This window comes from Mollisia scopiformis, assembly GCF_001500285.1.
Source record: "Mollisia scopiformis unplaced genomic scaffold LY89scaffold_16, whole genome shotgun sequence".
NCBI classification, from domain to species: domain Eukaryota; kingdom Fungi; phylum Ascomycota; class Leotiomycetes; order Helotiales; family Mollisiaceae; genus Mollisia; species Mollisia scopiformis.
Window position 1 is genome coordinate 1,235,522 of NW_017263596.1, and position 22,479 is coordinate 1,258,000.

The window sequence follows — 22,479 nt, forward strand, 5'->3', positions numbered from 1 at the left end:
CCAAAATGTTCAAACTTCGGAGTGGAAACATTTTCAAGGGTTGTCGGAGGGAATACAACTTCGACCGGATCATTTCCCAGGTTTCGAAATTCACCACGAGGTTTCGTAAAAGGCGCTGGCCATCGCGACTCGTAAGGAGGTGGTAGGTTATATTCCGGGCTACCGAATGCCATGCAGAGAAAGAAGGCCGAAAATTCCACCAAACCGACGATGACCAAGCCGCTGTCTTCAGGTACAAACGCACGCACATTTCTCGAAAATCTGGGCTCACGACGCAAAGTCCATGTCGTTCCCAGATTTTGTTATAGAAATATTTGAAATTTTCGAGTATTGGGCGCATGCCCTGAAATTCAGCAGAAAGGAAGACCAGATCCTTTGAAAAGTCAACATAGCATCCAGGTTTGACCCTGGAAGTAACATCGCCCAAGGTGAGCTCGTGGTAGACCCGCTTCGCCTCCGCCCGAGATTCTCGCGTTGTGTGCATAAGAGCCGGAATCGGGACATAATGGATGTATCTTTGTACCGAGGCTCGATATATCACGGGGATCAATCGAGCGTCGGGCAATGAATACTTCCAAATAGCGATACGCAACTCGGGTGGCAGCCTCCTGAAGGGATGGAATGTTGGCGGTGGGCGTGTATGTTGCAGAGATGAGATAGGAGACTGAACGGTCGCAGCGGCGCCGACATCTACAATGGATGAAGATTCCGTTTCAGGCAGGAGTACAAGAGCATAATCCGGCTTCGGCATAGCGGAATCCTATGTTGGAAGAATGATTTGGTTTGAGAAGGCAGGACCGCGAAGCTGGAAAGGTCCAGGCCTGATAATGATGTGGGATAATTGCTGTGAAGATGCTACGAACTTTCTCTTCTCCTATGTCGCGGGCCTCCGCGATAAGTTTATCGAGCGGAAAGGAGTGCTCGGATTGGGATAAATAGTTGAAAGTTTAAGTGATCCGAGTTTGGGGCTTGGTGTTATGCTTTGCGAGTTAGTGATAGTCTGCTGGAATTTTTGGTAGCGACGACCGTAGCGGCTCTAAATTAGCGCAATACGATCACAAATTCTGAAATCTAGGGAAGAGAAACACTGTAAGGAGCTATGGTTGGGTATCAAATCAATCCTTTGCACTTTTTGTCTCTCTATGCACGCTAAATATACCTACATTATGACAGAAAATTGCCATTTGACCCAAGAATGTTGGTACATGCAACCATACTACCAGTACGGAGGTCGCAATCCTGCGAAGTTCGATGCGATGGAGTTATCACCGCTGTCATCTTTCTTTCGCTGGCCAGTCAACTAAGAAGTGTCAGCTTTTGCTTTCCAACGGTGTCCCATAACTGAGACTCACCTCTAATTGCACATGGCGATGAATGTGCACCAACCAGTCCACATAGCTTTGTGCTTCATTGTTTCTATCCTCCACCAGTAGTCTCGCAAATTCATACTCAGCACCATCCAATCCTTGACGTGCCAGCTGAATTGTCAAAGCTTTTGAACCGCGCAGAGTCTTCAGGTATTCAAGAATGTTCCGTACTTGGGCACTAAGATGCGTTTGTAAGATGGGTAATGACGAGCTGTATGGATCTAACGTCTTCAATTCCTCCTTGCCTTCGCCAAACAAATCGATGAGAAGGTTCGGTGAAGTTTGCGCATGCATCCACAAGTAGCAGTTCTGGCCATTGTCGATCAAGTATACGCCTCCTTCTTCGACTCTCGAGAAGGAGCAACGTATGGACGGCGGCATTTGTAAATGACCATCGGCGTTCGGGAACCCATCTTCGGGAGCCAAGTTGTGAATCGGGATCATCCTAGGATAAAGGTACAACGATAACTCCAAAGCACCCATACCTTTTATCATCCGCATGTCGTGTACTCTCCGATCGGTAGGTTCTTGTCCGCCCTTGAATGCTCGTGACTTGATAAGACCCAGGATATACATGCTGAACTCTTTGAGATTTTCCGGGAGGACAAGCTGGCCAGGTGGATGCGATCCCGAGAAGTTTTTGCGATACCCAGCAAGAATATCAACATTCTTTTCCGTCAAACCTCCTCGGATTTCTTTGAGAGAATGTGAAGTCATCTTCACAGCAGCTTCCTTGGCCATTAACGTGTAGACCGCGTCTTGATCCACGAATTTCATGCAGTCCTTAGCATTGTCGCTGACGCTTGCGATCACATTCGAGCACCTGACTCGTCGCTCGCCACTTGCTGTCGTGTATAACAATGCGCTTTGGAAGTGGGCGTCGAGCTTGGCATCAAGCTTCCCGTCATAACTGAACATGACGCCCATAGCCTTGTCTGCATCAACGACACCAAATTCAATATCTGCTCCGAAAGTGTGCTGAATGAAGTTGCCGTGGTAGTGAGCTACCTGCAGACCATTTGAGCATCGGACTTTCATCAATGCTTGATATCCAGTTTCTCTGGTCACGGTATGCATGATCTCCTGAGACAGCTTCTCAGTATCTCTTGGTGAGACGAAGTTGGGGTAGTAGAAGGTTTCGCCGCCAGTTGCAGCTGAAACATGCCCTGCAGCTACGTTAATGATTGATTGCTTGGGCTTAGAAGGACAACACTTACCAATGGTGGCAATGTCAAGATATCCACCACCAGGTGCAGCCAGAAAGAAATCCACGCCGACTCCAGCTGTGACCATCTTCTCAGCAGCCTTTCGCCATCCCGGATGCTCAGTCTGCAAAAGTTTCTTCTCGGCATCACCCCCATGTTGCTTGCCATCATCGCGAAGGAATAGCCGGCCAGGACCCCAAGTTGGAAGGGCAGCCAAGGAGCATATAATCTTGCCACCGGTCTTCTCAAGTGCGGCTAACGCAGCATTCAGGGTTGGTAGCAGTGCTGGCTCTGGATTTTTGATTTGTGAAAACAAAGCTGGAAGTTGACTAAGCAATGAAGTGATATTTGACCTGTCGTTACTTAGTATCATAATAATGAAGGATTCATGCTTCGTACTTAGCCTCGTATGGATCCACGAAAAGCCCTTCACCGAGAGGGACAAATGGATCTTCGATGTCCGGCATTATCATCATCTGAGCTTGATCAAGCGCAGGCTAGCATGTTCGTTAGTCTGAAACTGCTCAAGGGATGGATTGTAAACTTACGTTCATATTGTAGAAGTGAATGTCTCGATCAAACGTGACAAATCCAACTTTCGATCCCTCCGGTATCTTTCTCTGAACCTTTCCATCTTCGGCAGGCTCCTCGTCGCCGCCATAGAGAGCTGCCATGATGCCTTCGCAGAACGCTTCTAGAAAGCCTTTGTTGAAGGATTCTTGTCCGACGTCAATCAAGAACAGCCACCGCAGTCCAACCGGTTCTTTAGACCAATATTCTTTGGGAACCAGGAATTCGACAGTACCGCGCATCAGTTCTGGTCGTTGTTCCCTATCAACACGAGCCCCTTGTGGTGTGATGGCACAGAAATATTCTGGTGGCACATCATTCGCATAATTGCACATATTGCAGACAAATTTGTTGCCTCCAGATCGGAATACCATAAAGGGGTTGATATATGCTCGGCACCTGTGACATCTTGGGGGACCAACGTCGCCGAAATCTAGAACAGGTATATCGAGCTCGCCTGCTTGTAAGGGAGCAAGAGGCTGCAATAGTAGTCCAAGAGGTAATCCTGTTGACTGCAAAGCTTCAGAGGTGGAAGGGATGTTGTTCATGGTGAGACGGGTAAACTTAGGAGAGGAATTGCCTTGATCGAAAGCGACAAATGACACGGAAGCTGGAGGTGGAGTGTGATGCTCAAAAGTTGGATACACATGGCTCAGATAATACTGTGCGATTGCATCCCTTGATCGCGGGACACTAGGAATCTGATCTGGGTCAACTCGACCTTGAGCTGATGTCTGCATGTTCGCTGAGAAGCCTGGATCTGGTGCCCCATTCCGAGAAGCAAATTCGGTTTGCGTCGCCGGATTCGTAGGATTGAAAGGGGCATTGACAGGAGCAGGAAATTGGGACATTTGATGAGTGATTTCTGTATTCAAAAACTGCGCTCCAGGAGCTGGACTTGGCATCGCCGACGGATCTGCATTCAGGAAAGCAGATTGAGGAACACCACCTTGGGGTATGCCATTGAATGCTGCAGAAGAGCCAGTCGGCTCGACGTTGTGGTATGCATGTCTGTCCTTCTTCTTCCTTCTCCCATGTGTCGCGACTTCTCCAAGCCCTAGGTTTCCCATTTGTGCTGCCAGCCCTCCATCGTTATTCTGTTGTACGCCTTGATTTGGGAAATAGCCTGGGTCTGGTGTCCCTCCGTAAGGGGACGGATTTCCTCCCATCTGGGGATCGTATGGATGCTGCCCAGGATACCCTGCGCCAGGCTGTTGATATGGAGAGGGTGCGACAGGCTGCTGAAAATGAGGAGGGGCCGGTTGTCCACTTCTATTTGGATTGTTTGGGTCGTCGTTTGGACCTCCTTGACCAAGGGAATGGTACAGCTGGTAGTCAGACATATTGTATACGCGTCGGATATTGCGTAGCTCTGTAGCTTCTGAAACCGGGTATTATGCTCTGGAATGGCGCAGATACTGACAGAAAGACTGAATATCGATTCAATTCATCTCTTCATGGTTCAGACATTTTTCCGCAAGACGTTGTTGTCGTAGGCTTTGAAGTGTTTTGTCTCGTGGTGTTGTTGACACTTTTCGAGAATCGGAACTTGCACGTCTGAACGCCGACTCCAATTCACGTGGTTGCTGATCGCGCTAAAAGTCGGCCCTTGCTTTGTCTGCTTGGGACGCGATTCCTTCCATTCCATTACACAGCTCCAACAACGACGACCTATTTCGAATAGAACGATCAACGGCATCAATTCGAGCATTTCCAGAGCATGCGACTGACATTTAATTCCCAGGGTGCCTTGACTTGAGGAGGGGTGGTTCTTCGAGATGTTCACCTTTACTTCACTGCAAGGCGCGCAGTCTGACTCGTCCGCCTCGCAGTCTCTACTTGAGTTTGATGGAGGGGTCAAAATTCTCATCGATGTTGGCTGGGACGAGACCTTCGATGTGTTAAAGCTGAAAGAGCTCGAGAAGTAGGTTCAATCCTCCATTTGGAACTATGCGTCGGTCTGGCGCATAGCAGCGCGGGCAACAATGTATACCAGACATCAATGAAAAGACATTCATCCGTCCTTTTGCCTTGACAGATTCGCCTTCGCCCTCGGACCTTGCCTTGCTGCCTCTTGTCCTTGTTCATGCTCTGAATAAGTAGCTGACCCGATTTATAGGCATGTCCCAACTCTGTCTTTCATTCTCCTTACGCATGCGACAGTTGCTCACCTCGCAGCTTTTGCGCATTGCTGTAAACACTTTCCATTGTTTACACGGATACCCATATATGCAACGCTACCTGTCATCTCTCTGGGACGGACTCTGCTGCAGGACTTGTACACCTCGACACCTCTGGCCTCGACGACTATACCCTCCGATGCCGTATCTGAAACTTCATTCTCCGCCCCTAGTCGACAGGAATCCAACATACTTCTTCAATCCCCTACTTCTGAAGAAATTGCGTCATACTTCTCTCTCATTAATCCTTTGAAATACTCGCAGCCTTGCTCAGCGACGGCATCACCGTTTTCCCCACCTCTCAACGGCCTCGTTATTACTGCCTACAATGCAGGACATACTTTGGGTGGCACAATATGGCATATTCAAATGGGTTTGGAGTCTGTTGTTTACGCAGTCGATTGGAACCAAGCACGCGAGAATGTCTTGGCTGGTGCTGCTTGGCTAGGGGGCGCTGGTGCCGGTGGTGCAGAGGTGATCGAGGCCTTGCGAAAACCAACTGCTCTTATTTGCAGTAGCCGTGGAGGAGAACGAGTAGCACTCCCTGGTGGACGAGCGAAAAGAGATGACCTCCTTCTCAACATGATAAAGTCAGCGGCCAGCAAAGGTGGTATTGTACTGATTCCAACAGATTCGAGTGCCCGGGTGCTGGAGCTTGCATACCTGCTGGAGAATACCTGGCGGACTGAAAATGCAGATGATGACAGTCCACTGAGGACCACAAAGCTGTATCTTGCAAGCAAGAATATTGGAGCGACCATGCGATATACCCGAAGTATGATTGAATGGATGGATGAATCGATCGTGAGAGAATTTGAGACAAACACTGGTCTGCAATCCAAGAATCCGGGAGATCAGGAAGGGCCCGGGGCTGGACCGTTTTACTTCAAGCATTTACGGTTACTCGAGAGGAGAGGGCAGATTGATCGAGTTCTCAACGAGACCGATAATCTTGGGCGTTCAGTTGGCAAAGTCATCCTATCAAGCGACACCTCTCTTGAATGGGGCTTCTCCAGAGATGTGCTTCGAAAGATTGCCGACGACAGTCGCAATCTTGTCATTCTCACGGAACGTGTTGCGAAGCCCTCGAACGAAACAGTGAAAGCCGGCCTGGCAAAAACTCTATGGTCTTGGTTGGAGGAGCAGAAGAATGGCACAGTTTCAGAGACAACCAAAAATGGAGAGTTGTTAGAACAGGTTCTGACAGGTGGAAGATCACTTCAGATTCAGGAAGCAAAGCGAGTAGCCTTGGAGGGTAATGACTTGAGCGTTTATCAACAATGGCTTGCGACCCAACGTCAACTTCAAACTACCGCGCAATTAGGTGCCTCAACCTCTCTGGAGACCTCTGCCGATATTGTTGATGATGCTTCGTCAGACTCGTCCTCAGACTCGGATGGTTCAGAGACGGAACAACAGGGTAAGGCTCTCAACATCTCGGCAACGATGGGTCAAGCCAACCGAAAGAAAATCGGCCTGAGCGATGAAGATCTCGGCATAAACATTCTCATTCGGAAAAAAGGTGTGTACGACTTTGATGTGCGAGGAAAGAAGGGACGCGAGAAGATGTTTCCTATCGCTATCCGCCGGAAAAGGAATGATGACTTTGGAGAATTGATCCGGCCAGAAGACTTTTTGCGTGCAGAAGAACGTGACGAAGATGGCCAAGATGTTCGCCAGCAACCCAACAAGTACGACACAAAAGATACATTAGGCAAGAAGCGGAAATGGGACGATGTTGCGGCTCCAACTGACCATCGTATGTCCAACGGGAACAGTAAGAGACAGCAGACCGGCAGAGACTCGCGTGATTCGCCTGACCTCGCGGACATGCAGCGAGGTGTGGAAGACGACTCATCCGACGACGAGGTTGAGGAGGAAATTACCGGTCCTGCCAGACTTGAATACACCACTGAATCGCTCAGTCTCAGCGTTCGTCTTGCATTCGTAGACTTTGCTGGATTGCATGACAAGCGAAGCTTACACATGCTGATCCCGCTCATACAACCGCGCAAGCTAATTTTAGTTGGTGGCATGAAGGAAGAGACATTAAGCCTCGCAAACGATTGTCGGACGTTGCTTGCTGCCCAATCTGCGGATAACTCAGCAATCGATGTGTTCACTCCTGAGATTGGTGTGACTGTTGATGCGAGTGTTGACACTCACGCATGGGCTGTCAAATTGACAGATGCTCTCGTCAGACGTCTGATATGGCAGAATGTCAAGGGCTTCAGTATTGCTACAGTTACAGCGCGTCTTGAGGCCATGCAAGAAGAGGCACAAGGCGTCGATGGAGAAGGAAGCAACAAGAAGCAGAAATTACTGGAAGATGATCCTGATGAGGCATCTAAGAGTGATGTGGTTGACGTCGTGCAGCCCCCGGAAGTCCCCATCCTGGATGTTCTACCTTCGAGCATGGTGTCTGCCACAAGATCAGTCGCCCATCCCCTTCAAGTTGGCGATCTTCGCCTAGCAGATCTCAAAAAGATAATGCAAGCATCTGGCCACATATCAGAGTTCAAGGGCGAAGGGACTTTATTGATCGATGGCACAGTAAGTGTGAGAAAGACTGGGACTGGAAGGATCGAGATTGAGAGCATCGAGTCGCCATCAGGTTTCGGCACTGGCATGCACAAGCGTAGTACTTTTTATGCTGTCAGAAAGAAGATTTACGAAGGGCTGGCTGTGGTGAAATGATTAAGGCACTTGCTGCACCGTCATTTCCGAATTCAGACCGTTGGCATGTAATATCATTGTATTTATGACCCGGGGCGACCCAAGATGAAATGGAAGTGAGATGGAAAGGCTCTTGGATCGACTCTTGATTGTAGTGCAGACCTACTGGTCTTCAGTCCACGCACCGTTCTTCATGTTGGCGTGTAACCATAACTTTATGGGCGCTATTGTTTGCAGATTTGGTTTCCATTTTTCGTTGTCATTTTTTCTACTTGTAGCATCATTTTGTGCTAATTTGCTATCCAGCATTAAACCTTTGCACCTGCTTCGCTGCTAAGTCCTTGAACATCACGAAGCGTAACAAGCATGACAATTCAAATATTTGCATTTGCATTTCTGAGCAGGAAGCCAAACTTTGGTGCCTATCTTTAAGTTTTCGTTCTTGGTTATGAGCCTGACAAGGCTCAAATCGTCGTGAATCACTGGGTGCATTCGAATCACCCACTTCACAATCTCATCATAGTCCGAAAGATGTGATTCACAGACATTCTCCTACAATCTATAAAATCTCCTCCATGCCTCCTAATCTTTCTCAACACGAACAATCATCCATGGCATCTTACGCATACATGCAGTCATCTCTTTAATCTCTGTCGCCCAATTCCACCTTCTACAATAATCATCGTGGCGTCTCTTCAGGAGCGAACGATCCCCTATCATCTACCTTATCCATTCTCCAAAGCTATCATTACATACGCCAAGCTCTGTGACCCTCTTCATACTGTCCAGGTGGTCTTTTTTTGCTCCGTGGAAGTCTTCTCCGTATCTGGTCATAGCATCGGCTACTTCGAGCATATCTCGGCACAAGTAGAGACAAAGCACGGGTGGAATCAACACCACGGAAGAGATCTTGGCCCACCACCCCCAAGAATTCCAACTCAGATCTCGCAACCCTTCTTCCCCAATTACCTCGGATCAATGGCTCATTTCATGTCTCCCGGCGGATTCAACACTGCTCACGGCCCTGACCGTGGACCTTCTCCCCCAAATCATTTTGGAGGCGTCGGCTATCCTATCCCTTCGCCGCATGTTTATCAACCCCCTTTCCAGTTCGGATATGCACCTATGCCACCACATTTCATGCCGCCGCAACAATTCGGTATGCCACAACCGGCTGTAGCTCCTAACACCGATGGTGACGCACCAGGCACTCATCTCCGCAACCAAACCGGAGGTGTTGGTGTCCCCCACGGATACAACCTTCTCCATTTCCAAGAGCATTGCGTGGTCCATGTCCTCAAGTCGAAGGAGAAGCCTTGGCAGTTGACATCGTACAGGGAAGGGTCTGGTGCGCACCAGAGATGGCTTGTGCCTGTAACCATGACTGTCAAGGAGATGATGCAGCAGCTTGGTTGTAACAACGCGGATGATAAGAAAAACATCATGTACGAATGCTCGGAGAAGGGGAATGGTGCGTGGGCGCATGGACTGAGGCTCGTGATGGATGATAAGGACAGAATGAAGAAATCGATTAAAGATTTCGGTTGGGATAAGACAAGGACTGGCATGCTTGGTCAGCGATCCGTTGTTTGGGTTTGGCTCACCAAGGAGGGACTATGACGATACTGAGGATTGAGAATGGTGTGGACTCGTTGAACTCGGGCGTTCTGTTTTGATATGAAGCGATGAAGTTGCGGAATGGTCTAGTCGATATAGGCTTTGGACATGTAAATTCGAAGCGCGTTGACGTTGAAGTATGGTTCATTGGAGATTGGGGTCGTGTTATATGAAATAAAGCGTGTTCTTCACATTGTTTGCTCGTTCTTTACATTGTTTGCTGGTGCTTACAGGTAAGTGAATATTCCAGCCCTAGATGTATCTAGTACCTTCCTAGTTGTGACTCAGATATTTTGACGCAGTTGCATGCAGGTGGGAAGTGGAGAGTGGAAGGAGGCAATAAAAGGGGTATCACGTGCAACATTGATCTGTCGTCTCATCTCCTTGGTCTTGCCAGATCCTCAAAGAAGGCTCAGTCTACTCTTGTTTATCAACAAAACAAGATTATAGTCGTTCTAACGCCATCTATATCAAGCATGTTTGAAATTCACCTCCACAGTTGAAGAACCCCCACGTCTCGCTTATTTTTCGCGACTTTTCGCGACTTGAAGTGAATCCCTGGTGGTTGAGAAAACACTATGCAGACATTCAAACCTTAAACATGTCATTATTCTTCATGAGGGAAAACAGACAAACTCAAGATGGAATGGAAGCATAACTTAATTCCATAATGCTTTGACTTAACATTGAGTGTCTTGGCCAGCTTTCTTCAAACGACCCTGCCAAGCACGACTTTCCAACTTTGGCATGAAGTACCCACTGTTTGGAATTGATAATAGGTAACATCGGTTCAGACTACTTTGGCATGGAGACAATCTCAGATTAAGTCGCCAAATGGAAGTGGTGGATGGTCGAAAGTGATTCGTAAGTAACCGGCATCAAATTATTTTGAGAAAAGGATAACCTCCAGGTAGCCATTTCGCTTTCTATATTTCATCAAGATCAGGTGATTGGCTTATATTTAAATGGTTCAATTGATCTGGAGTACCTCTCGTCTGTCTTCGAGATCGAGTTGCAGCTTCGATAAGGCTACCTGTCCCTTGGAGCGATCTTATCCCGCTTGTGTTCATCTACGGAATGTCAAGCACGCATGATGCTAACATCTCCACAGCATGGAATACCGAGTAACAAACTTCTGTTCTTGTTCCTCACTGGTATCACATCATAGTCAAGTCACAAAAGCGGAGTTCGAAAGCTGACTCCAAGAACGTCTCAATAACAAAGCATCGCATTGTCAACTCGCTTCCGTGGTAAACCTCTGAATGTTTGCTGTCCTTCAACAGATGAACCAGGCTCAGCTAGTCGCGCTACCAGACCCTGCCGCCCTTGTAAAATCCATGCTACTATTGCGCTTGTACGACCTATCTTCCACCATGCAACCGATACCCGATGCCATTCATTCCTTCTCCACATCTGCTTCGGATACCTTCTTTGTGGCGGGCTTTTGTGAATCGAGACACTTTAGACAGGGTTTGGTGCCTTTGTATGCTCCGTCCAGGACCAGCTCGCCGTCGTCATTCTTGCGTAGACCCCTCAACTTGCCCATAGTGGTTTGATAATTTGAGTCTAGTGGTTACCATCAGTAGTTATTCACTTTCAAGAACTGCCGCAATAAGAAATAGCCGTTGTTGATATTATGAAGCTCATACGTAGTGTATAGAGTAGAAGGGGCAGTTTAAAAGAAAGAGGGTGATTACCCATTAGGTGATTGCACTTGACGCAACGGAACTCGACGAGGACTCGCTGTTGAACGCCTTCTTGGAAAGCGCCTGCGCCATTGGCCTTTGCGCTGGTGCTAGTATCGTTGGGCATTTTCGTTGGGAAGTGGGGATGCCGTTGATAGAGGAAGAGTTTTGGAGGGTTTCGTACTGTCTTGAATTGTTGTGTTGTAGTTGCGATGAAGAAATTGAAGGAATCCGAGCACAGAAGGTCAAGACTAATACCCTAAGTCTATGTTGCGTGAATTTAACTGGGTAAAATACGTTCGACTTCGAAATATCAAAGTTTTGCTACCTTGGCTTCACTTTTAGGATCAAGTGGACAAGATCATTGAGACTGTTTTAAACATTGCAAGACTATTTTGTTCTCAAGATTTCTATAGCCACAAACCCGCCCTCGTACGCAGAGCTTTCAGCAACATATCATATGACGAAAATATCTCCAGTACTTGGACAGCCTTGTATCACCGAAAATGCCAACATGTATTATCGCCTTGTGAATAGATCAGGGTCGATTTGATGCCATCTTCCAACGCTCATGCTCCATTCTTAGGCTGACACTTCGCACAAATGTGATCCTCCACAACTTCGTGATCATTGCAATGACATGGCTTTCCAAAACATTGGCAGATGCGAAATGGCCTTCGACTCTTCGGCTGTTGAGGTTGAGGTTCTGGTTGTGGTTTACCCGGTACAGGATGTTTGCGGTCTGTATCTGGAAAATATCGAGGCCTAGAATGGCTTTTCATTTTGGATGTTTGTGGACTCTCCAAACCTCGAATCGTGATATGGGTTCACGATTGCTGAGAAAGATGTTTCGACGGCATTGGAAAAGTTGCGCTATCACAGACCATTTTGATTCCCAGCGAGATAGTGTGAATGTTTCCCAGGGAACGAAATTACTGGCCCAGTCACTCGTAGGAAAGCATTCACCATGTTCATCATGTCAAGAGGGTACCGATTTCAGATAGCTGCTCTCTCACTGGGGATCATTGTGTTTTTTTGACTACTTAGATTTGATGTGAGTGTGTACTTCATTAGGGTAAGACTTTCGAAGTCAAATATGATAATTAACTAATGCATTAAAAGACGATTCACAGAACGAAAATGTCAACAAATGGCGGGGTAAAATGCGCCACACCTTCTATTTTCGGATACAGTAGCGTCCTTCAAGATGTTTGAAGAGGCGCTCACAATCTCACCCATTGCAATCATATCTTCTTAACTCACGATAAACTCAATGGTCCAATTCTAATACGATGGAGCTACTTGATCTCCCAGTAGAAATCTTGGTGCTGCTCCCTAACCATCTGCACAACATCGAAGACTTTAAGAATGCATCCTCAAGTTGCCGAACATTGCGAAATGCATTTTGGGAAACAGATCCCCATCAGATCCTTCAGTTGGCTGGTGCAGCATCACGAACCTTCTTTCGTCCAGATCCATATTTTCTCATTGCAGCGACGGTCCGTCAAGTTAGAGATTGGGCCCTCGAGAGCCAGGACAATAGTGATGTGCTTCGACAAGCCTTCATGTGTGGCATTGAAGGACTCTACGACCTATGCATTGCTAAAGCCAGCCTCACAATGGATGATATACGACGACTTCACGCAATGCGTTTCACGACTCTAAATCCAGTTGCAGACTTGATCGACAAGGCTGCAGGTAGGCAATGGGCACTGCAGACAGAGCCATGTATCAGATCATCATCTACGGTGAGCTGTTTGCATCATCGATGCGGGCGCATCTCCAGCCTGAACTGGGACTTCCTCGTTTCGACTTTTACTTTCGACTTGATTACATCAGGTATTGTATCTCGGATTGGGTTTGTCGTCACGGAAACCCTGATCTTGGGGTTCCACTTCCTGTCGGTCCCTACACCCCTGAGAAGGTGGAAGAACAACTTTTGCTTGCAGATCAGATAGCACTTGAGCATGCTCTGGCTTCCCGAAGATGGCGAGAGGCCTGGGAGCGAGTTCGTTATCAGGTTGGGGAAGACTTCGAGGAGGAGTGGCGGCAAAGTTTGTGGCATTCTACTGTCGAGTGCCAAGGGCTTGAAGGATTAGAAATGCTCACACCTGCAGGACTGGAGAAATGGCGTCCGAAGCTGGTTGAGATGAGGACGCAAATCAAAAATTTGAAAGAGAAGCCTGAGATGTACAGGTTCGGCCGGCATTTTGCGTTCGAATATCCTCACTTGGCAAAGGAGGTATTGGTGTCAATCGGGGGATATGGATCGAATAGATGAATAATCGACAATCCTGTTTCCACTTCTGCTATCCCCAAATTATGTATACGTACGTTCTGTTCGCGATCATGACACTTTGCTGCTGGTGAATGGAGAAATTGAGCGAGATGGAAGAAAGATCTTGGCTGATGTTGATATGTACTCTTTTGCATTTAGCCTGGTTCCGAATTGAGTTGGTTGCTCATTTCAGCTTAATATATATAGCCGTCCCCGATAACCTGGTTGCGCTATAATAATACAAACGAGATTGAGTGTTCGGCTTGTTGCTGGTATTGCCTCAGAAACGTGGACATCATCGATGTACTTCGTTTGAGACCGAGAACATGATATTCTCGGGTCGTAAAGCCTTCTTTCTTTCAAGTTCTGAACCCGAAAGCCCGAGACTCGCTCATTATCATCCCGCGTCAGGGCTTCAGGGGGATGCAGAATCAATAACTCGCTAAAATTGGGTGCAGATCACTGCGTATTGTGGCGCTGCAATTGCCAATGGGGATCGTTCTTTCCTCTCGGCTCCCCTGGCGGGCCACTCGGACACCGGCGGCGACCAAGTTCTAGCGTACCCACGCTATCGGCTCGCTGCAGATAGGGGGCTTGGACCTTCAAATTAGGTGCCAATCCCCAAGGCTAGAACTTCCATGGGTAATTCGAGCCTTTTGTGGGCGTTCTCTTTTCCTTCCGTCGACATGATTCTCTTGTCAATTCTCACGATGTTCATACTTGCGAAAGCAAAGTCGATTAGGAACTCGAGATATGCTCCATTGATCGCCGTTGGAAGCATCGTCTTCTTGGTTTCTCTGGTCTACCTGAGACCATCGATCTTCACCATCCCCACGTTTGCGTGGTCACCTATCGCGGAAGTCTCCCAACAAGACCTCGTCGAAACGACAGACCTCTTCGACGAACCACTTCTTGAATCAGCCGCGGTCAAGAACCTCTGCGCGAACACGGAATGGAATCCAAAATTGCTGTTCACCTGCAATCGATCTGGAGGCGGAGTGGGTAATCTCCGCAACTCGATCTTGAATTGCGTTCGTTATGCCATTTCTGCGGGAGCGGGGTTGGCTCTGCCAAGAGTGATACTGCGGGACCCAAACGATATCTCGCATATCTGGGAAAGGGAGACGATTTCTTTCGATTACATCTTTGACGAGACGCATTTTGTGGAATCGTTGAGACTGTCATGTCCGCAGCTGCAGCTGTTTGATGATGCAGAGGAGTTTGCGAAGCAATCGAGTGAGGATGCTATCAGGCTTCTGCCAGAGAGTCTGATGGAAGATACACCGACGGGCATTGCACACCCAGAGGGATGGAGAGGGAAGTTTTACGGGTGGTTGAGTAAAGAGAGAGATACCAATTCACAGGTGGTAGTGGATTTGGAGCGCTCATACTTGAAGTATCCAATCTATTCTGATCTGGAAGGCTTTGTTCTCGACTTTGGCAAGATCCTGAAGTTCCGCAAGGAGGCGAGAGAGTTGGCTACGACAGTTCTGAAGAACCTCGTCTCGTCATACGATCTCAATGGCAAGTTTGGGGATGAAATCTGGAAAGGTTCTTTCTTTGGCGCCCACCTGCGTACGGAGATGGATTCTCAAAGAGGATTCCCTGTCCAAGTATACGAGTACTCGAAATACAGCGTCCAATCACACTACTACCTCGAACAGGCTGCTGCTTCTGGATTGCCGGTCATCTACCTTGCATCAGGGGATGTCGGCCAACTACAGCACTTCACAAACGACGCACACAAGTTCAACCTCACCGTCTCCACAAAGCATGATCTGGTCAGCGGCGAAGATACGAAACGACTTCAAAGTCTCACCTTTGATCAACAAGCTTTGGTCGATTACTTGGTCTTGATGAAGTCTTCCGAGTTTGCTGGCGTAGGACATTCGAGTTTTGCTTGGAATATTGCTTTGTGGAGACATCAGTTTGCGAAGCAAAGAGATCATCTAAATGGCCCGCAACTCATGTCGGATGAGTTGAGCCAAATCTATGGAACGGTGGGCCAATATTTAGAGTATGCGGCTTGTCTTTGGCCTTGAAAGCTTAGTTGGCAGTGAAAAAGGGATCAAGTCCCTTACAAAATGGCTATAGCGGTTTTGGAACCCACAGTCATTAACCTGGCTGCACATACAAAACACTCCATGATATACATGTGGCGATGATGTTATGATCGCTCCAAGACAAGAGCTGAAGCAATAAAGGTGCAAAGGGACCTGGGCCAGGGCATGCAGCACACATAGACGGATGAGAACACAGTTTCATACAAGACTGCAATCATGGACTTTCCATCCACCTACCATCACGAGCGAAGGATTGGAGAAGGCATTCATATTGTATGATGAACTGATGAGAACGCTGTATGTACATATTACAAGAAACATAGCTGTATGAAGATGAGTTTAGACCCTATTTTGTAGCTCTGATTCTGGTTTTGCTCTTGTCGGTCATTTCCATAGTTCGTTCCGCCACCACCAGTCTATGGAAAGGAGGATAATTACACTTCACGTGACTTCGAATTTGGTCGAAGTTGAGAACGTACTGGCTCTTGAATTGAGCAATGACACGTAATCTGACATGTAGCAAGAGTCATCTAAAAATAATCAATCGAAAGGAAGAACAGAATCTTCAAACGTATGTCGCTTTTTGATTGGGTGACCATTCAAACGTCATGAAATGACCCACTTTGGCAATCTTAGTCATTCGCGCCCTTTGGTGTCACAGAAGCTTCGAGTCTTGTGGAACACAAGTATAACTACCTCTCATGACAAGAAAATTCCTGTTAGTAAGATTGAATGCTACAAGACTGAGAACACCCCTCCACAGAAATCATAGTACAGTGAGTGCTTCTGCGTCAATCGCACCAATCTGACACGATTGAAGATGGCTACGCGAACGAAATTAGTCTACCAGGATCAGCAAGAGCTTCGTGAATACACCAGCAAAGTTCTCTCAATAAACCCCGTCACAACACTTCCAGAAGCAGACCAAGCTCTGATCAAAGACCCAACTGAAAACGATCATGTCCTAATCACAGACGAAACAATATTTTACGTTCAAGGTGGCGGCCAACCCACCGACACCGGCACCATCACGGATTCGAAATGCAAACACACATTTGAAGTCCAATCCGTACGCCATCCCGCAACAGGACATCAGATCTTGCATTTCGGTCGCTTTAATCCCCCTACTCCAATCCCCTTCTCAGTAGGCGATGAAATCAAGCAAAATATCGATGCAGAAAAAAGGGAGCTTTACTCGCGTCTGCACACCGCAGGTCACGTCCTCGGCTTCGCCATCAACCAACTAAGCCGTGAAGGCGTCCTCCCCTCATTAACAGAATCCAAAGCCTCGCATTATCCCGACTCAGCAGCAGTCGAGTTCGGAGGTCTCATCGACGGCAAGCATAAAGCAGCTATCCAAGCAAAGACTGATGAGTTCGTGAAGAGTGCTGCGAAGGTGAATATCCATTATTGGCCACTTGAGGAGTTGAAGAAGAAGTGCACGGGAGCAGAGGACTTTGTGCTGCCGGATGGAGAGGAGTTGGGGAGAGTGGTGGAGATGGAGGGCATGGGGAGTTATCCGTGTGGGGGCACCCATGTGCGGGATTGTAGTCTGGTGGGGAAGATCGAGGTGAAGAAGATTTCGAGGAGTAAGGGCGTTAGTCGGGTTTCTTACAGGGTGGTTTGAGCGGTTGAAGAAGAGCGGCTTTATAGAATTCTTGCTGGGGAGGAGATATGACAAAGCTCAGCTGACGGAAACATAGATTGCGATGGGCTCAGAGGGAGTAGAGGACAAAACATAGAATTTGCATTGATATTTCGATAGCTATGCGAAAGAACATTTGGTTGATGGAGACGCTCTACACAGAACAGCAGAGCAAGCGGCTCCAAACAATATATCGGGACTCTTTACCTCCAATCCCACTTTCTACTTCAGTTTGCCTTTATCCTTACGTCTCCCGCATCTCAGTTCACCTCACAGCTCTCCACCACAAGTACTACATCCTCCACGACAACCTCAATCCTAATCTTCCTAGGTTCCTTGATCCCAACGCAAGTGCAGTGGAAGATGTTCTCCTCGATAGTCGACGAGCATGTTCTGCATGCGGTGTAAGTGTGATAATGCCCTTGAGATGGAGGGAGCTGAGTTCTGTTGCAGTGAGGGCAGGGGATGTTGCTGGGGTGAAGAGTAGATGTTGTGCTTAGTGGCATCGTGAGGGGCATATTTGAGTTTTGGATCTTGGTTGATTTGATTGATATGCGCTTTAGTGTTCCTTGATATTGACTGTATTCTTTTGAATTGCTTGGTCTAGTTCTGTCTTTGAAATGATTGAGGTTTACTTGCTTTTTCTTCTAGGAAAGATTCACAAAGAGAGTTTAAGTGACTCCGTCAGGAGAGCCACATGAGTCTATTCGGCGGAGGTAGGACTTCGCTGAGATAGATTGTCCCTCTGAAGAGGATTTCGAACAACAATTGCTTTCGCCTCCGCCCTCTCACTTGACGGTCGGGAGAGGGGCCCTTGGAAACTCTTTGATAGGAGAAAGCTCCCTCCACGTGACTTCGCAGACCAAACGTTAAAACTAGATTGCATCAAGTACTTTGATTGAAAGTCTGGTATTTAAAGACCTGAAAATCCACTTTCCTCCAACTCGTCTCTTCTGGCATGTCCTCCATCCTCAGTCAACACCCCAGTACCGACATATACAGAACCCTTTTCCCCCTCCAACAATCTTATCATACCTTCCGATGGCCCTCTCAGTCAACCCCTCGCAGCTGCACTTGAAGATATTCAGCTCGATCATCCTAAAACAGTTTTGGCAGATCGTATCAACGTGAGTGTGTGCATCTAGGAACTCGTGGGTTATATCACAACTTGGGCATAGTGCGCCTTTTGTGTGAGCTCTTTGACGAATTCTTGGCGTTGGGATGAAGTGGCTTTGGTTGAAGCAGTCCATATTGGTTTGATGTTATGTTGCTGAGGGCGGGTAAGAGTGCTCTGAGAAAGATATATCACTGGAGCAAAGCTCAAGTGATTGAATCGAAGTAAATGCATTGTGCCTGTGTCATTTCTCTATTTTTTCATCTGAATGTTTGTCTTACACAAGGTCTATGTCTCATGTGAATCAAGTCTTCAACTCCAATATTTTCAGAACATTTCACCATCCAAGGGAAAGCTAAACGTCTAAGCTAGCACATACGTCAACATTACAAGTTTGCAGGCAGCTTTTCATCTTGTCTTTGACCTGCCTCCCAGGTTTCCTTGACCAGAGACCAATAACGATCAGGGTTGGATCGGGCATGAGCGACATGCGCACTATTCGGAAACTTATCACGGCGCACGACCACAAAGCCTTTGGTTTCAGCATCGTCGGCATGTTTTTCCACAGCACGATATTGAACAAACTGATCGGTCTCACTATAGACGTATGCGCGGCAGGTCTCGCGCACCCGAGCCGGATCATTATGTGCTCCTCCCCATACGTGTGTTTCCTCGGGCACTCTAAGCAGGATGTACTTGACGACCCAGCAAGAACCCAGTATGTGGACTGGCGGGATGGCTAACTTGCGCGCCCATCCAGCAGGAACAGCGGCAAGTACGGCTTGTGTTGATCCTTTGTAGCTCCAGCGGCCTGGGACTGAGTCGAAGATAGTGACGTGTGATGGAAGGAGGCGCTCGTGTTCAGAGGTTGAAGATCGTTCTCTGCTTGCCTTAGCATATCGATCGTAGAGGTGGTAGAGCACGCATGAGCCTCCATTCGAAAAGACGTGTATCAACATGCGAGGTTCGGAACCTTTGCTAGTATCGTCTCCGAGGACATCGCGAATTACTTTAACAGCAGGCGCAACTTCACGACGGGCGGAACGGGGGCTGAAGTAGTAGCGGAACGACGATGTGGCCACGAGAATGTGCGCCGTGGGGTAGAGAGTCTGATAGCGGATGATATATTTGGCGATGTGTACATCTCGTGCGTTCATCCAAGTGGCTAGGAAGATAAGCTTTGGAGCCGTCGAATCAGGGATATCATCTTTGACGGATGGGCGGGAAAGAAAGAGTGAAGGCGAAAGTTGGGTCAAATTGAGTGCAGCAGTCATGTTTTAAAACTAAAATCGCGCGCAAATGCCGAAGGCCAACTCGTCCAATTCACTGAGGAAGGTACCCTTATAAGTTCCTTGTACGGTAATCAATATCCCATGCACATGCTTTTCCGTCTTTTCTGGCATGACTACGCCTCACCTCGGATGTCAACCAGCTATACTTGGTAAGGTTGCAATAAGCAAGCCCCAAGTTGGAAACACGAGCTTGACGAGCGAATACAATCAATCCGACGCCGGTAACGCATGCCCCCGCACTAATGTTCCCACTTATGGGACGAATAAGCTTGTACTTACATTTTCCAGACTACTTTTTTCACTGCACCATTTTGTTTATTCTTCTGAACATTGTAGTTCGCTCGCACAAAGATCACTTTACATCACTCTCATAGTTGCAGATTCTTACATGCTCATCTACTTAATATCTTGAAAATGGGTGATTCTGTCGACATAATTGAGCCGGTGGAAAACCCTACTGATGCGACCGAGCCTGTCAGCGTGGAGCAGCCATCCGAGATTGTTTATATGAGCGGAATTCGTTTGTGGCTGGCAGGATTAGGGTGATTTCCATCTTTCATGCTAATGTTCACAATTTATGATACCAAGCTGAGACGTGTTATACTAGGTTGGCTCTGAGTGTCGTGCTCCCCGCCCTCGAGGTCTCCATCGTCAGCACCTCATTGATAACGATTGGGAATGCATTGAACGATTATGACCAGATCAGCTGGCTGGTGACTGCTTATCTGGTTACATATACAGGTGAACATGGGATGCACTGCGTTGGGATCAACATAGACTGACTGCATTCATAAAGGCTTCCTAGTCATATGGTCGAAACTTTGTGATCTTTTCGGACTCAAACCTACTATGTTCGTCTCGATGGTCCTCTTCATGGGATTTTCTGCCGGATGTGGAGCTGCTCAGTCTATGACACAGCTGTATGAATTTCCAGTCCACCGAAGACTTCCTCTAGATAGAGAAATTTGCTCACTCTAGGTCGAAGCATCATATTCAGAGCCTTTCAGGGCGTCGGTGGATCCGGACTCTACTCGATCACCACCATCGGCTTTATACAAATGGTTCCTCCCACTCGTTACACTCAGATCACCGCTGTGGCATCATCGTTGATGTCCTTGGGAATGATCTTGGGCCCGCTTTTGGGAGGAGCAATCAATGATGGGCACCATTGGCGATGGGTATTCTATCTCAAGTCAGTTCTTCTGTGCATACGACATTTAGTCTCCAAACAGTCGTCCTAACACATTATCTAGTGTTCCTGCAGGCTTTGTCGCGCTTGTCATCGTCATGCTCACCTTTCCTAAAGGCTTCCCCCATACTCATAATCGAGATAAAGAGAAGACGACACCATGGATACTTCAGATTGTGAAGAAGCCCGACATTCTTGGGGCATTCCTACTTTTGGGCGCCTCCATTCTCTTCGTTGCTGCGTTAGAAGAAGGTGGTGTTCGCTTTCCGTGGAATTCAGCCATCATTATCGTCTTCTTCACAGTGTCAGGGCTTCTTTGGATTGCCTTTTTCCTCTGGGAATGGTATGCCAGCCGTGAAGGATCCTTGGTCGAACCTATGTTTCCTTGGCGATTTTTCAGCAACAGAGTATGGATGGGAACTCTGTTGGGCTGTTTCTTATCAGGAGCGCCGCTCACCATCGCCGTTATCGAGCTTCCGCAGCGCTATCAGATAGTCAATGCAAGCTCACCATTGGACGCCGGTGTGAAACTTCTTGCATATGCTGCTGCTTGTCCTCTCGGTGTTGTCATGGCTTCCATGGCCACGGGCAGGTTGAGGTTTCCATTCGTTGCAGTGATGTTGCTTGGATGCACGCTGCAATCGGTGGGCTTTGGACTCCTATCAACGCTACCAACATATACGGAAAATTGGAACGGTCAGTACGGCTACAGCGTTATTGCAGGTCTCGGGACAGGTTCCACGATTGGTGCGCTTTACATGTTGGGGCCAATTGCAGTTCAAAAGAAAGACCAGGGTAAGCTGTGCATGATCCCTCACCTACTGCATTCCATGTGTTACCCACGTGTATTGTGCAAAGCTGTTGTTAATACGCACTAATACGGCGCGAACTCGTTTAGCTCTCGCAATCGGTTCTGGATTGCAGTTCCGCATGCTTGGAGGCGCATTGGGCATTGCTGTCATGAACACTGTGTTGAATAGTTACATCAACTCGCACTTGCCGCTACTGCTTGACGGGGCACAGCTGATCGGCGTTCTGGACTCAGCAAGTAGGATTGCTCTGCTTCCTCAGGAATTGCAGGATGAGGTCCGAGCCGTTTATGGACAAGGGTACAATTTGCAAATGCGAGTCACTCTGGCGTTCTCCGCAGCAGTTTTATTTTCCATCGCTCTAGTTTGGAAGAAGAAGCCACTCAGGTTGGGCAAAGATGGAAGGCTGGAGTAATACGCACATTCCGGTGAGCTGATGATCACATATTACTCCACAGCGGGCTTCTGCAAAGTAACCGACAGATAATAAGCACAAACTTCAGACACAGATATGAATCGTTCAAAACCCGAACCGAGATCTAGTATTGGTTATAAAGTCCGTGATAGTACATATCTGTGGTGAGACTTCAGAGACTTGGTAGTTGAAATCTTATCTTGCTTCGAGATGAAGTGTGGGTAGTATCCGGAGGCAACCCATATTAGGATCCTTACGCACAATCAAACAATATCAAAGATGTGTATCTTGAGGCGTAATGCAGTAATCAATGTCTCTCGCACTTTTGATACGATTTCGGTGTAATATCAGGAGACGATGGCGTTAACATTAAT

General features: G+C 47.6%; 8 protein-coding genes across 8 annotated transcripts; 6 read left to right on the forward strand and 2 right to left on the reverse strand.

Annotated features, from left to right (window-relative positions):
- Positions 1 to 1,102: 1,102 nt before the first annotated feature.
- Positions 1,103 to 4,662, reverse strand: LY89DRAFT_649724 (uncharacterized protein). The gene is made up of 5 exons (XM_018212079.1): positions 3,121 to 4,662; positions 2,972 to 3,069; positions 2,585 to 2,925; positions 1,353 to 2,533; positions 1,103 to 1,300 (listed from the first exon to the last, which is right to left on the reverse strand). Exons 1-5 carry the CDS (start codon positions 4,483 to 4,485, stop codon positions 1,217 to 1,219), a joined length of 3,069 nt encoding a protein of 1,022 aa, XP_018069437.1. The 5' UTR covers positions 4,486 to 4,662; the 3' UTR covers positions 1,103 to 1,216.
- A 130-nt stretch (positions 4,663 to 4,792) lies between these two features.
- LY89DRAFT_708590 (RNA-metabolising metallo-beta-lactamase) lies at positions 4,793 to 8,259 on the forward strand. Its single transcript, XM_018217690.1, has 2 exons — positions 4,793 to 5,066; positions 5,262 to 8,259. Exons 1-2 carry the CDS (start codon positions 4,921 to 4,923, stop codon positions 8,017 to 8,019), a joined length of 2,904 nt encoding a protein of 967 aa, XP_018069438.1. The 5' UTR covers positions 4,793 to 4,920; the 3' UTR covers positions 8,020 to 8,259.
- Positions 8,260 to 8,988: 729 nt separating this feature from the next.
- LY89DRAFT_589322 (uncharacterized protein) lies at positions 8,989 to 9,618 on the forward strand (the record flags this gene model as incomplete). The annotated part of the gene is made up of 1 exon (XM_018209524.1): positions 8,989 to 9,618. The coding sequence occupies one exon, from the start codon at positions 8,989 to 8,991 to the stop codon at positions 9,616 to 9,618; it is 630 nt and encodes a 209-aa protein (XP_018069439.1).
- Positions 9,619 to 12,543: 2,925 nt separating this feature from the next.
- LY89DRAFT_720481 (uncharacterized protein) lies at positions 12,544 to 13,663 on the forward strand. Its single transcript, XM_018218571.1, has 2 exons — positions 12,544 to 12,998; positions 13,250 to 13,663. The coding sequence occupies exons 1-2, from the start codon at positions 12,593 to 12,595 to the stop codon at positions 13,579 to 13,581; spliced, it is 738 nt and encodes a 245-aa protein (XP_018069440.1). The 5' UTR covers positions 12,544 to 12,592; the 3' UTR covers positions 13,582 to 13,663.
- An 805-nt stretch (positions 13,664 to 14,468) lies between these two features.
- LY89DRAFT_568527 (uncharacterized protein) lies at positions 14,469 to 15,620 on the forward strand (the record flags this gene model as incomplete). The annotated part of the gene is made up of 1 exon (XM_018208567.2): positions 14,469 to 15,620. A coding segment is annotated over one exon (1,152 nt), but the record flags the coding sequence as incomplete, so codon positions are not given.
- Positions 15,621 to 16,343: 723 nt separating this feature from the next.
- On the forward strand, positions 16,344 to 17,407 carry LY89DRAFT_129216 (ATP binding/alanine-tRNA ligase). Its single transcript, XM_018205227.1, has one exon. The coding sequence runs from the start codon at positions 16,462 to 16,464 to the stop codon at positions 17,266 to 17,268; it is 807 nt and encodes a 268-aa protein (XP_018069442.1). The 5' UTR covers positions 16,344 to 16,461; the 3' UTR covers positions 17,269 to 17,407.
- Positions 17,408 to 18,786: 1,379 nt separating this feature from the next.
- On the reverse strand, positions 18,787 to 19,674 carry LY89DRAFT_588758 (uncharacterized protein; the record flags this gene model as incomplete). Its single annotated transcript, XM_018209500.1, has 1 exon — positions 18,787 to 19,674. The coding sequence occupies one exon, from the start codon at positions 19,672 to 19,674 to the stop codon at positions 18,787 to 18,789; it is 888 nt and encodes a 295-aa protein (XP_018069443.1).
- A 339-nt stretch (positions 19,675 to 20,013) lies between these two features.
- LY89DRAFT_620394 (efflux pump antibiotic resistance protein) lies at positions 20,014 to 22,423 on the forward strand. The gene is made up of 6 exons (XM_018210912.1): positions 20,014 to 20,234; positions 20,300 to 20,433; positions 20,489 to 20,612; positions 20,678 to 20,884; positions 20,946 to 21,676; positions 21,780 to 22,423. Exons 1-6 carry the CDS (start codon positions 20,107 to 20,109, stop codon positions 22,103 to 22,105), a joined length of 1,650 nt encoding a protein of 549 aa, XP_018069444.1. The 5' UTR covers positions 20,014 to 20,106; the 3' UTR covers positions 22,106 to 22,423.
- Positions 22,424 to 22,479: the final 56 nt, after the last annotated feature.

Coding starts and splice junctions, on each gene's coding strand:
- LY89DRAFT_649724 (XM_018212079.1), bottom strand. CDS start 4,485: ATGTCTGACTACCAGCTGTACCATTCCCTTGGTCAAGGAGGTCCAAAC. Junction 2,926..2,971: donor GTGGATCCATACGAGGCTAA/GTACGAAGCATG, acceptor AAGTAACGACAG/GTCAAATATCACTTCATTGC. Junction 2,534..2,584: donor TCTTGACATTGCCACCATTG/GTAAGTGTTGTC, acceptor ACGTAGCTGCAG/GGCATGTTTCAGCTGCAACT.
- LY89DRAFT_708590 (XM_018217690.1), top strand. CDS start 4,921: ATGTTCACCTTTACTTCACTGCAAGGCGCGCAGTCTGACTCGTCCGCC. Junction 5,067..5,261: donor AAGCTGAAAGAGCTCGAGAA/GTAGGTTCAATC, acceptor CCCGATTTATAG/GCATGTCCCAACTCTGTCTT.
- LY89DRAFT_720481 (XM_018218571.1), top strand. CDS start 12,593: ATGGAGCTACTTGATCTCCCAGTAGAAATCTTGGTGCTGCTCCCTAAC. Junction 12,999..13,249: donor CTTGATCGACAAGGCTGCAG/GTAGGCAATGGG, acceptor TTTTGCTTGCAG/ATCAGATAGCACTTGAGCAT.
- LY89DRAFT_129216 (XM_018205227.1), top strand. CDS start 16,462: ATGGCTACGCGAACGAAATTAGTCTACCAGGATCAGCAAGAGCTTCGT.
- LY89DRAFT_620394 (XM_018210912.1), top strand. CDS start 20,107: ATGGGTGATTCTGTCGACATAATTGAGCCGGTGGAAAACCCTACTGAT. Junction 20,613..20,677: donor GCTCAGTCTATGACACAGCT/GTATGAATTTCC, acceptor TCTAGGTCGAAG/CATCATATTCAGAGCCTTTC. Junction 21,677..21,779: donor AGTTCAAAAGAAAGACCAGG/GTAAGCTGTGCA, acceptor GAACTCGTTTAG/CTCTCGCAATCGGTTCTGGA.